General features: G+C 41.0%; 1 protein-coding gene across 1 annotated transcript; it reads left to right on the top strand.

The window, feature by feature from the left end:
• The first annotated feature begins 9084 nt into the window (after nucleotides 1–9084).
• Nucleotides 9085–9830, top strand: Hspb3 (heat shock 27kDa protein 3). Its single transcript, XM_005392716.1, has one exon. It carries the CDS (start codon nucleotides 9242–9244, stop codon nucleotides 9698–9700), a length of 459 nt encoding a protein of 152 aa, XP_005392773.1. The 5' UTR covers nucleotides 9085–9241; the 3' UTR covers nucleotides 9701–9830.
• Nucleotides 9831–13391: the final 3561 nt, after the last annotated feature.

The following is a 13391-nucleotide window of genomic DNA, read 5'->3' as shown; positions in this document are numbered from 1 at the left end:
ATGGTGGAAGGGCATGGCAGAGGAGAGCTACTCAAGCTGTGGCAGCCAGGAAGCAGAGAGAGAAGTTAGGAAACGGACAAAAATATACCCTTCTAGCTCATGTCCCCACTGACCTGCCTCTTTTGACCAGGCCCCACCTCCAACCAAATGCATGAGACTTTTGAGGGACATTTTAGATCTAAATCCTAAGAGAGGCCTTATAAATTTAATTCACTTCCTTGTACTGTTTTCCAGCTAAGAACTGAAGTTATGAAGCTCATTAGGACTTCTGGCTTCTGTCTCTCCCTGACTGCTAATTCTCTCTACCCCACTATCTCCAATATCACATTCTCTTTAATTTGACATCCTTATCTGACCTTGAAGTTAAACTATGTTGTGGAAGAAATAACTCATAACCCCCAAAGAACTATTTGTGAGCTAGCTAAATAAGTATTTCTTTGGAATTTCCCTCAGGTTAAAAAAGCAGACTTAAGTTTCTCAAGCTTAGTAGCTCAGTGACTCAGAAGTAGTATTAATACCTCCAAAGGGTTCAAAAGTAAATTGTTGAAAAGTAATAAAAAAAATAATTTGATCCTAGCTGATAAAGGCAGCTCTAACATGATAGTGAAGCTTTAGTACATTTACCCCTAGGATTTGGCTTGGTCCAAACCTTATCTGTGTATAACTCGTGGTTTATATAGTTATCCAGCAACATCTAATATTTACCCAGGCCTTGATTAATGTTTAAAGAAACATGAACAAAGCTGTATGCTATTTTTTACAATAGTCACTACTATGTTAACATGGGTAAGCTTTTTTTCCTCCAGAGCCTTAGCTATTTTATAAAGATATTGTATTAGAAAAATATTATCTAACATTTATTGAACATTTACTATGTGCCAGGTTCTATTCTGTATCTTTTCTCTTCTATAATCCTCAAAGTAACCTAAAATATACACATACTTTCCCCATTTTACTAGTAAGTAAAAAAGTTAAACCTTAGACTGTGAAATCTTGCTCAGAATTAGGTAGGAAGTAAAGGGAAGAATGAGGATTTCAATTTGGGTCTTTATGTCCCTAAAAGTGTTTCCTTGAATTGTACTGATATAGTTCTCCTTGGGTATATTCATAAGAGCCATTTAGAAAGATACTTTATGCTCTGTAGTTTTTAATCTGAAAGCAAGGTTTCAAAATTCTCCCAATTCTTCCCCTCTTCCTCCCACTTCACAATAGAAGTAGTCTAAGATATGCAAGAGCAACTAGTGAAATGGATTAAGTGTATGGTGATCTTTATTTGGAAAATGAAGTCAAAAGGCAAGAAGAATAAGAATTACTTGTTTAGAACTTCAATTATTTCTGAAGACTTTTTTTCATTCATAAATTCCAGTCTTTTCCACCAGAGGGCAGTTATCACATCAACAAGAACTGCTCCTGGCCTCACTGTAGTACCACCACATCTGGATTTGGTGTTACAGCTTGGTTCACATCCTCAGAAGACTGTTTCTTTCAAGTCTGAAAATTACATATCATGCCTCACTGTTCCAGAAATTGAAAGGATCTTATGTTATCTTGGAAGCCATCTCTCCGTATGGAATATTAAATGGATCAGAGACTTACTGGTCCTATTTGGGAGATAGAAGCCCTGTATCACACTCTCAGTGATAGGGTCACTAGCATTCTTCACAGTCCAAGACTTTAGTGTGTATTCCATTTAGATACTATCTGGGTTTCAGTAACCCCTCAGCAACTTTTTTTCAATGAATATTGTAAAAATTAGCCAAGAAAAAAGATTGAAGTTTTGGATAGACAGCAAATAGGGTCTAGCCTGCTAATTATTTGGATATACTACCAGAAATACTTCTATTTATTGATCACTTAGCAAGATTCCTTATACAAAAAATGCTTTATAGCCAGAATCAAATTCAATCTTCCCAGTCTCCTCAGGAGGTATGTTCTATTATTATACTCATTCTAGAGAAGAAGACGTTGAAACACACTTCAGGAGAAGTAAAATGCCAAAGGATACACCATTACTTCATGTTCTTAATCACAATGAAGTAGTAGATGTATTTAGGATGAGACAGGCCTGGACAGATTTAGGATAGAGACAGGCAGGTGCTCAGAAAATCAATGTCAAGAAAAGGCAGATGAGGTGGGCAGGTAATTGTAGAAGCGACCTGGCTGCTTTCACTGGCTGTGTAACAGTCTCCACTACTTGGTTAAAGAGGATTGTTGCTTGAACGATGGTTACAAACTTTTATTCCATGAGGTGAAAAGTGGCCCAGCCAGTGAGAGTCCCAGGTACTATTTCAACCCAGACAATCTGACAGAATCCTGGGAGCTAATTTTATGTCAACAGGATTTGGCTAAGGGATGCCTATATAACTGGTCCAACATTATTCCCGGGTATACCTTTGAGGGTACACTCTACATCTCTGAGGGTATATACTCTCAGGTGAGGTTAGCATTTGCATAAATAGACTGAGTAAAGGAGATCCACCCTCACCAGTGGAGATGGAAACCCTCTAGCTCATTGAGGGCACCAACAGAACAAAAAGGTGAACAAAAAGGCAGAAAAGTGCATTCTCTGTCTCTCTCCTTCTCCCTCTCTTAAGCAATGACATTCATCTTTTCTCACTATCACATATTTGAATTCCTAGTTTTTAGGTCTTCAGACTCCTCAGAGTAGAAGTTACACCATCTGCTTCTCTGGGTCTGAACTAGACGTCAGCTTTCCTTCTTCTCCATTCTGCAGCTGTCAGACTGTGGCTTCTGTAATCCCTGAGCCAGTTCCTACAATAATCTCCTCACCTACCTATGTATTTATCTCTGTATCTTATTTGTTCTGTTTCCCTGGAGAATCATCAGAAATACATCTGTCTTAGGCTGGGCATGGTGGTGCATGCCTATAATCCCAGCACTCAGGAGACTGAAGCAGGAGGATCTTTGTGAGTTCAAGACCAGGCTGGGCTACAAAGCGAGCTTAAGGCCAGCATGAAATGCATGGTGAGACCCTGTCTCAAAAAGACAAAAAACCAAAAAACAAACAAGAAATACATTTGCCTAGCAGCTTGAGGGTAGAGAAACTAGAATCCATCTCGTGGAAAGAACAGCTGGACTCTAGAGAAGCTACCACAGCCTCTGCCACTGGCAAAGGTTCAGGGCAGAATCCAGAAGGAAGATGCCATGGAAGTAACTTGGCAGGCAAGAAAGCAAAGAGTGGAAAAACTTGTCTAATGCTCAGCTTTATAAACTGTGCCAATTCGAGGAGAGGAAGGGCTTTATTTGGGATCAGGTTGGAGACTCGGGAGAGCAGGCAGTTATCCAGCTGTTCTGAATATGCCACAGGGCCTGAAAGTTTAGCTTCATCTCAGTCCTTGTGATACTGAGCCAAAGCTATCGATAAGCTGTTTACATTGGTTATAACTGACTTGGGAAGGATCAGGGTGAGCCTCAATGTGGGTGTCCTGGTGAACTCAGCAGTTGGGAAGGCATAGCAAACGTGATGGGTAGGGCTGACATGCCCTACCATTTGAAAACTCCTGGTAGGGCTGACATACCCAGCTCCCACTCTCCACAGTTCTGGATGAACCCAGCTCCACCGTGATGATACTGTCAGACTTCTCATAAATCGTTCCCTCCAGAGTGTGGCCCTGAAGCCGCACTCACGAGTGCATGAGAACCCTTTTAACTTGTAAACTCATGCAAAGCTTTTCTCTTTCTCTTGTCTCTACCATTTGTGATTTCTAAATGGTGCTTTGCTTAACACTGAACAAAATGAGATGCAGAGTTTATAACTAAGATGCAAGTGAACCTCGTGTCCAGAAAGTACAAGCAAAATTGCTTTCAGCTGAAGTTGTATGGAAACTACAGGGAGGATTTGAGTCAAGCCTGAGCAGATTCTACACCCAGGATAGGAGAAGGCTGAGGGCATCGGTATTTACTTCCTGTGGCTGTTCTGGCAAAATGCACAGACTCGGTGGGCAGAGCCAACAGAAATGTATTCCCTCACAGTTCAGGAGTCTAGGAGTCTAAAGTCAGCCAGGCTGCACAACTATACCCACTCTCTCTGGAGGGTCTGGAGGAGAATCTGTCCTTTATCTCTTCAAGTTTCTGATGACACTGAAATTCCTTGGGTGTGACTTCCACCTTCAAGGCCCGCATCTTAAAAGCCCTCTCTACTCTGTCTACATGACCTTCCCAGTGTGTCTGTGTCAAATCTCAATCTCAGTCTCTCTTTCTCTCTCTCTCTCTCTCTCTCTCTCTCTCTCCCTCCCTCCCTCTCTGTATGTGTGTGTGTGTCTTTTTGAAAGACTCTTGTGATTGCGTTTCAGGGCCCATCCAGATAATCCAGTATAATCCCTTCCTCTCAAAATCCTTAACTTTATCACATCTATAAAGTCTTTGTCATATATGGCAATATTTTCAGATTCTGAGGATTAATATGCAGATGTATTTTTCAGGGAGATTATTATTCAGCTTACTGCAGCATCCCAATAGAAAAAAATAGTGAAAGAAAAAAATGAAAGAAAAGTCAAAGACCAGCAGACCAGGAATTTTGGAAGGATGGGATCACACAGATCAATTGTGGAAGGTATGGCTTCTTCTACCTACTGTTTTGTTCATCTTAGTTTGGGCCTTGAATTTCAGACTAAAGAATTTGAAGCATAGGACAGGGAAATTCTGGAAGTGTACCTCTAGAAAGAACTGTCAAAATCAGGTTGCACAACCACTATAGTTTTCACATGAGAAAGACAAGGACCCCGGTCCCTATTTGATCAGGGGAGGGATGATGTGATCATAGCAGGACCTTAGGAAGGATACGTTCTCCATCCTCTGAAGATGTGTCACTGTGATTCCTAGCTACAGTACAAACTCCTCAACAGGAATGAGACTAGTGTTCCAGAGATGACTCTATCCTGCGTAGCAGCAGGGGCCAACCCAATTGCCCTGCATATATTTTTGGATGCCCTTGGGCATGTGCACATGTTCTATCTTGGTTGTCATTTTTATCTTTTTCTAGTCTGTTCCATCATCTCTTGCCATCTCCTCACTGCTGCTCCAGGCAGTTGAGGCACATTGCTCTGTTCTATGAGGCAAGCAGCACAGCCCTTTCCTTGAGTCCCCCAAAACTTAGCAAGTATCAGGCTGTAGTGCTGAACAAGACCTTACTGATGGGTGACTTAAGGATGACATAAGAAATCTACTTTGCTTAAAAAAAATACTTAAAACAGGTCATCAGCCATCTAGGTCTGAGACTATCAACCAAGACCCATCAGGATCACTTACTGACCAGTTCTTCCAAACAGACTAATGACCAATTTTCTTAAAGGTATACTATTTTTCTGAGACAGGGTCCTCCTATGTAGTTCAGGCTGCTCCGAACTCACTATGTATCCTAGACTGTCCTTAAACTTGTAGAGATCCTCCTGCTTCAGCCTCTTGGATTCTGGGATTGCAGGCATGTACGAGCATGCCTGGCATGGGCATATTATTAAAACATGGGTGTATTATTAAAACAAAACACTCCAGAATATCAGCCTGTGGTCAATTCTTCCTATCCTTTTACATCCCTATATCTTGAAATCATAGTTGATATATGACGTTTACTCTGTGACCAACTGCAATTTAACTTCTATCCCTACCTTGCCATGATTCTCCCTTTGGGTAAGGCAAAACTACCTTTATTGCTACATCTGTGCTTCCATTCTCCCCTGACTCCTGGAGCCCAAGACGTGAGCCATGCCGCTCTGTGCTGTTTCCTGCTCTGCACCCTCCCTGTCAGAGTGCAACCACAGAAGAAACACCAGGTAAGACCATCACTGCGTCTCTGCAGAGTTCACCATACAGAGGCAATGAAGTACCTCGCATAATAAAAGTGAAGCGTTTTTTAAACTACAACTTGTGATCAATTTTGGAGCCATGAAATTAATTTAGCAGGTTGCAGGAATCACTTTTGTTAAGCTAAGTAGATTGACTAGAGACCACCAAGAACATGCATGTACTAAAGCTAAGTACTATGTGCCTGTGTGTGCGTCTTCACTGAGGCATGGAGGCAAAAAATTTCTTGTAGTAATGTGGTGAGAAAGGTTAAAATAAAACACTGACTTGGGCTTTCGTGTAATGAACTCATTTATCCTAGAATAGTGTCTCAATTTTAATTTGGAAAGAATACTTCAATGCCCTTTCTGATTATGAGCAATGAAAGATAATCTTTAAAACAAGAATTCTGCTGTCGCTCCTTAATCAAAGGGTGAATATTCAGATAACTTTAAAAATGTTATTTTACTCAACAAAAATAAGAAAGATTTTCATACAATCTGGTGCTGGCTTACCTCTCCAGCCTCATTCCCCCCTACTTTCTAGTTTGTAGCATGCATTATGGCGGTGCTAGATTCTTTGTTGTCTTTAACTAGAGTATTCTCTTTTGGCTGCAGGACCTTACAGATGTCATTCTATTACCTGGAACATTCACACAAACTCCTTCCCTCTCCTGCCCAAAGCATTATTTTGTCTACTCTGTCAACCTTCTTGTCTCAGCTGAGACAAACCTTATCAAACTCCAAGTCTAGTTGACACTGGAATCCCCAAGAGGAACCTTTGTGCCCTGGGGTCTGCATTACTCACTTCCCTGTTACCGGGGCAAACTATCTGACCGCCACAGTTTAAAGGAGAAGTTTATTTGGGCCATGGTTTCAGATAATTCAGCTCATGGTTGGCTGGCTCCAAAGCAGAAATACCATGGCAGAAAGGTGCAGCAGAGCAAAGCCGCTCAGTTCATGGTGGCTCAGAATCATAACAAGGGAACACTGCCAGAGAGGAAGGGGCCAGGGGCAGATATAGTATCCAAGGGTCATGCCTCTGTGACCCACTCAAACATACCCAGAAGTGTGCTTTACTTATCAAATAGACAAGCTTAACTATTACAAGGGTCTTGATAAGGAATGAATGAAACAGAATATACATGTTTCTGACCTAATTATTGTATTATCTCCCCCTAGATATTTTTTAGACACTTTCCACCTAATTTCTCCTCCATTGCCCCCATAAAAATTTAATAATATACTATAGTCTGTCTATGTACTATGACCCTTTAGAGGACCACAAACCATTCTACAGTATTGGAACTCATATGTTTGCTGCCGTAAGAATCAGTTTTTGCCCCCTTGAAGGCATTAGCATGTCCACTGAGAATGTAGGAAGTAGAATAAGAGATAACTCTACTTGAACTCTTAAAGGGGTTAAGGAAAAACTAGCTGTGTGTCTTTCCTGATGAAAGACTTATGTCAAAAGCTGGAGAGGCCAAAGAAGATAAAGATGACTGTAGACATAAGCTGCCTTTGACCTAATCAAGGGCGGAAGTTCAATTGCAGTGGCTTGGAGCATGAGCATTGAATGCAGGCTGAAATGCAAGGAGTTAGGCTGTGAAGAGGTCACAGGACTAAGAGATTTTGTTTTTAAAAAATGGGAGATACTGACTTTAGGTAATAAGTTTAACGAGAGACTACAGAACAGCAAGAATGGGAATAACTGTTTAGGCCAAAGCACAGAAGAGAAATGGGAGAATCATGAGTGGAAACAAAGTTGTATAGGGAAACTTCCCTCTTCCAGGTGTCTGGGGGTGACTCAGAAGCCCTCAGGTGAGTCCCCTCACCAGGGTAAGTGAGACCGTGACACAAGACAAGGCTTGAGGAGAGAGACGAGTTTGGAATCTCAACTTCAGAGAGAGGAAAAGCTGACCAAAGTACCTGAAAGATGTACAAATAACATGGAGGATCAGCTGAAATAAAATTGCACAAACATTTTAGCAGTTTGATCTTTTTTCCTTCAACCACTGACTTTGCATATCTACTGTTTTCCAGGGCCTACTACCATGAACCACAGTTTTCTTTATTTTCTGTTTTTATTTTTTGGTTTTTGAGACAGGGTCTCCTTATGTAGTTCAGGCTGGCCTTGAACTATGTAGCCTAAGCTGGCCTCAAACTCGCAGCAATCCTTTTTCCTCAGCCTTCTGAATGCTGGATTACAGGCACCATCACGCCCAGCTGAGCCACAGCTTCTGACCTCAAAGTGCTGCTATCTTTTTTCCCCAATATAAAAGAATGCTTTGTATTTGTATTAACTTGCATTATAAAATGAGCACACATACCTCAACTGTTCTAATTCATATAAATCCATATGTAAGGTACTTTCAGATGCTGATATCAGTGATGGTTATACTGAATATACATGTATAATATATTTACATAATTATACATTATTTTCTATATATTATGGTATTTTAGAAGTCTTTCTAACTGGGGAAAGACTAGGCAATTCTTAGAGACAGCAAAGGGTACAGACAGGAACATGCCCTTCACAAGCAAACTACTCATCCAGAGCCAGACATTCTCTTCCTGGGCAGTGCCCCAATCAGTAGCAGAGCTTGACTAGATTGTTCTCTGTGGACTTTAATGGGAAGTAGTTCAAAGCTTTGACACTTTTTTCTCTCCTGCAGCTTTACTTTTCTCATAAGATTCACCATGTTACATCTCTCTACTCTCATGTGAAATTGAAACTTATCTAGCTTAGTTATCTGATCTCATTTAATGAGTCAAAAATTAAAACAAAAAACCTGGATGATGTGGCTCATCAGTCCCATAAGCACAAAAGAAAAAAAGATAAAATAAAAGAAAATGTGTAGGACTGAGAGCTGAGAGCTTCCTGAATGAATTTGAATGTGGTGTATATGTGTGTGTGTGTGTGTGTGTGTGTGTGTCTTAATTCCTCATCAATTTTAATTAAAGTCTTCTCCCCCTAGCTTTGTGTTTGTATTAACTTACATTATAAAATGAGCACACATATCTCAACTGTTCTAATTCATATTCCATTAGATCACTGTAGTTCACAAAGAGAAACCACTGGTCTACATATTTTTCAAATGCCATTTTTGATTCCCATTCTTCTCTTTCCCTTGAAGTAAGGAAGGCAGACACATTTGCCAGGGTTAACTGAGAATGTCAGAGTGATTCCTGCTTGGGCAGCTTGTGCAGGCTGTGTGCTAAATGCAACTCCGAAACAAGCCCTATAAATAGCTACTCATTGTCAGGGTGTAAAAAGACAAGAGTGAGTGTGCGTGGTCTGATTCAGGCCTAATTAAGTGGTTGCGTCTGGGCAGGGCTATAAATGAATAGCTGCTCTGACGGGGGATCTGGTCACAGCCAGCCACAAGGGTTCAGCACTCACTGAAGGGAAGCTGTTCATTGCTGCTTGGGGCTCCACTATGGCGAAAATTATCTTGAGGCACCTCATAGAGACTCCAGTGCGTTACCAGGAGGAGTTTGAAGCTCGAGGTTTGGAAGACTGCAGGCTGGATCACGCTTTATATGCCCTGCCTGGGCCAACCATCGTGGACCTGAGAAAAGCCAGAGCAGCGTCGCGGTTTCCTCCAGCAGACTCAGCGACAGCAGACATGCCACCCGAAGAAGGCAAATCCCGCTTTCAGATCCTGCTGGATGTGGTCCAGTTCCTCCCCGAAGATATCATCATTCAGACCTTTGAGGGCTGGCTGCTGATCAAAGCTCAGCACGGAACCAGAATGGATGAGCACGGTTTTATCTCACGAAGTTTCACCCGGCAGTACAAACTGCCAGCTGGTGTAGAAACCAAAGATTTGTCTGCCATCCTCTGTCATGATGGAATTTTGGTGGTGGAAGTAAAGGATCCATTGGGGACTAAGTGAAAAGTTAGCGGTTCCTGTTCAAATGAGGAAGATGATAGCTCTGCCAGTGGTACCATGGGACTATGTGTATTACCTGTGTTTGAAATGACTTCCTATGACTTTTATGAAGATTAAAAATATATATACAATTCCTGGTATGTTGAGGTTGTCTTTATTATTCTTATACAGTGAAGAAAATTGCTAAATATATTCATACAGTAGGAGACTGTAGTTTGGTATTCGACAGTAGTATTTCTTCAGGACTACCAACAGTGCCAGAGGCAGAACCAAACTCAACTAAGGGATTTTTATCCATTTTATGAAAAATTTCCTATATTGCTCAAAACCAGTTATGACTGATAAGCTTCTCTTGATAAGTTTTTCTTCTGACTGAATTTTAATTAAAATGGAGCTTTAAAAATATGGAGTCTGGAGCTTAAAATATAGTCCTTGGAAACAGGATCTGAAATCTATAATTCACTATATTATTTCCAGATATCAATCTTAATTTCTTAAAAAGTTGAAATATATACCTTATTCATTTTTTCTAAGCTACCCTGAATCTTCTCTGGAGTTTTATTTTTAAATTGTGTATAGTTTGTGGGTACTTATAAAATATCAATATATATTTTGACTCATATATTGACTCAAATTAAATTAAGTTTAGGCAACTAAAAAAATTCAATTACTGAATTTACTGTTAATCCATGCTGTTTAGAATCAACTTACATTTTTAAATTTCAGAAGATGGCAAAGTGTAACTCATCTGCTTTGTGTAATCCTGGGCTTTAAATAGCCTAGTGGCCAGTGGAGATGAGGACACTTGAGCTCACGCAGTGTGTTTAAATTTGCCCAGCGCCTCTGACCATGGTTGCTTACATCCTCCGGAACTGCTGCTTTGGCTCACAATTGAGATGCTGGTAAAGGTTAAGAATTTGCTTAGGAATATTGCCTTCAACAGCTGCTCTGTGCCATTCCAAAGGTTTGCTATCTCATTCTATACATACCGAATATCTCTTCAGAGGAAGTAGCTGCTTTCCTTTTCCCCCAGCGCAGAGTGTGCGCTGACAGTGAGCCTCAGGAGAGTGCTAAGAATAGAAGAGAATGCAGTGGGTGAAGACGCCAGGGCAAACTCAGATGGAGACACACTCCCTCTGCTCCTCCCCGTTGTTTCCATAGTTCACGTTAAAAACGGGAAAGAAGTGAAACAAAGCAAAATAAATCAGAAGTAATTTTAGAAACAGAAAAATCTGAGAGGGCTGTTTGTGTACTATTTAATGAAGTTGAAAGGACTTTGTAGTTATATATTTATATGAGATCTGTGCATCCAACTCTAAGAAATTTTGTTTGACAAAGTATCACAGATCAGCTTTGCTGCATAAAAAAGTTAACAGCAATCAATAGGATTCTAGATCTTCTAATATAATTATCTGAGATACCTACTGTCCCTCTTTAAATTATTATTTCCCATTGGAACAGTGTGAAACCAACTACTGCTTTGAGAAATGAACAAGCCTCCTACCCCAAGCCCCTACTCCTTTGGTCTTAATCTTCTTCTCCATGATATTCTGCCTCTGGGAAATTCTAGGAAGTGATATGCCTACCATGAGGAAGCACCAATAGGAAATATTTCCTTTAAAAATTAACATAAGCATCTCCAATTAGCACTTTTTCCTAAGATAAAATTTAAAAGCATACATAACACTTTTATTTAGAAAATGTATCAAATACCAAAAAATAAAAATCATTATTCTGCTGTCATGAGATAGCTACTTCTAATATCTCGTTCATTGTTTTTTTTTTTAATGACTTTTTACAAAGTTAGGATTATATTTGCATGACATTTATTATCCTGTCTATACTGGTCACATCTGCTTCCCTTTCTGCTCCCACCAATCCAGACCCATTCTCTGTCCTTCCCATTCCCCCTTGGCCTAAGCAGTTTGACCCCTACAGCCCATATTATTCTAGTTTCCAACTGGGTTCAGCCCTTGAGAGGCACAGACCGGATACCAGACACTGGAGAGAGATTAGTGAGCAGGAGGGAAGAGAGCGCCAGGTATTTCTTTCCTGGCCGTGCTGCACACGAGGCCCTGGCAAGGCCCAGGTTTTGGATTTCCCCAGGGATCCCATTTTTTCTGATGGGGAGCATTCTGCTCTTTCTTGTCGCTGGTGCCTTACAATCCTTTATTCTCTCTCCTCTGCCCACTCTCTTGTAAACGGTGTCTTTGTTAAAGGATTATGTCTCCTGCTGGAACGCCCCCCCCCCCATGGCTTGACATTTTAAGTGATAAAAGAAAGAAACAAAACAAATGCATTAGTTTTCTTTACTACCAAACACTGATTTTTAATGGCTGTTTACTATTCCAAAATAGGTAAACTATATTATCATCTAACCACTCTTCCACTCTAGATCTCAACAAGAAACAGATGGCGTTCTCAAATTGGAATAGTCCCACAGGATTTATTTATAAAGAAATAAATTATAAGAGAAAGAGCAGAGTGTACAGGAGCTGCAAAGGAAATTGTCATAAATAGAGACCTGTAGTGTGCCAGTGTTGTGTCTCACAGGTCACAGGGATGAGAGGAGGAAGTAGTTTTCAAAAATCAAGGATAAGCCAGCAGGGACACCCTCAGCGAACTTTATTGGAAGGATACCGCCAGCCTAAAATAACTTCTCACAAGGAGAGAGGCAAAAGAATGAATACTTTCTCTTTCTAAGCTCCTGAAAGGGCTCCCACTGGGCGGTCTTAACTGGTGGCCACAGGGTATGGAGCCCTTCTGATACAGTTCAACAGCCTCGCAGGTTACGGGAGCAATGGAGAAAAGTGGAGGGTGACTTCTGCGGGTCAAAGGCACAATATGCAAAACTCTAATAAAATCTGTTCTGCTGTCATAGTTCTGTCTTAGAAAGCCTCTTCTCCAAACTAGAGCATGAGACGGAATTGGACAGCCCACTGTTTATTCGGGAATTACAAACTCGGGATAGTAAAAATGTGGAAACGGGAAAGAAGCAACATGGTGTGATACTGGCTACCACATCAGAATGGACTAAGGACTCAGCAAGTCTTTGGCAGGATGTTGGCTCAGCACATGGAACTCCTCCAGGGAGACGTCTCTGCAGAGAGAGAACAGATCTTAGAGCAGCCACACAGGAGTCTGGAGAGGGACTCTGTTTATCTGGTCCCCTACTGTATTCCATTTCTCATTAGTCAAGTTTCCACTTACAGGAAGTAGACAGTCCTGCACTTCTGAGTTGTATCAGCCAACTCCTTAGCGGCTGCTCAGGAAACCAGATCCTCCAGGTGTGACATTTCATCCATGCTGGAAGTAGAAGGGTGACTCAGCCTGGTGAGAGTTCCGGGAGGGGATCACAGGTCCAGAGATTCAATTTGGACTTCTGCCACCTGAGGAAGCTGGGCAAAGGTGCTGGCAAAGGCGGCCACAGCATGGGTGGGAAGGCAGGAGATGCTTTCAGAAACAAAGTGGTGGGCAGGAAAGCACACAGGGTGACACCAAGTGAACTAGACAGTCTTATAGCATGTATTGTATTTGTATCATATAATACCTTCTAATTTTATGGGCCTTAATATCACCTTATATTTTCATCTAATTTTTAACTCAGGTTCAAAGTTAGTCTTCTTAAACTTATCCAGGATATTTCATGTCTTGTAAATTATGAACCAATGCCCCAAATCTGTCTGTATGTATA

The sequence above is a fragment of the Chinchilla lanigera genome, unplaced genomic scaffold (genome assembly GCF_000276665.1).
Source record: "Chinchilla lanigera isolate Chin_1 unplaced genomic scaffold, ChiLan1.0 scaffold00045, whole genome shotgun sequence".
Classification (NCBI taxonomy): Eukaryota; Metazoa; Chordata; class Mammalia; order Rodentia; family Chinchillidae; genus Chinchilla; species Chinchilla lanigera.
This window is presented reverse-complemented; position numbering and strand designations above follow the sequence as displayed.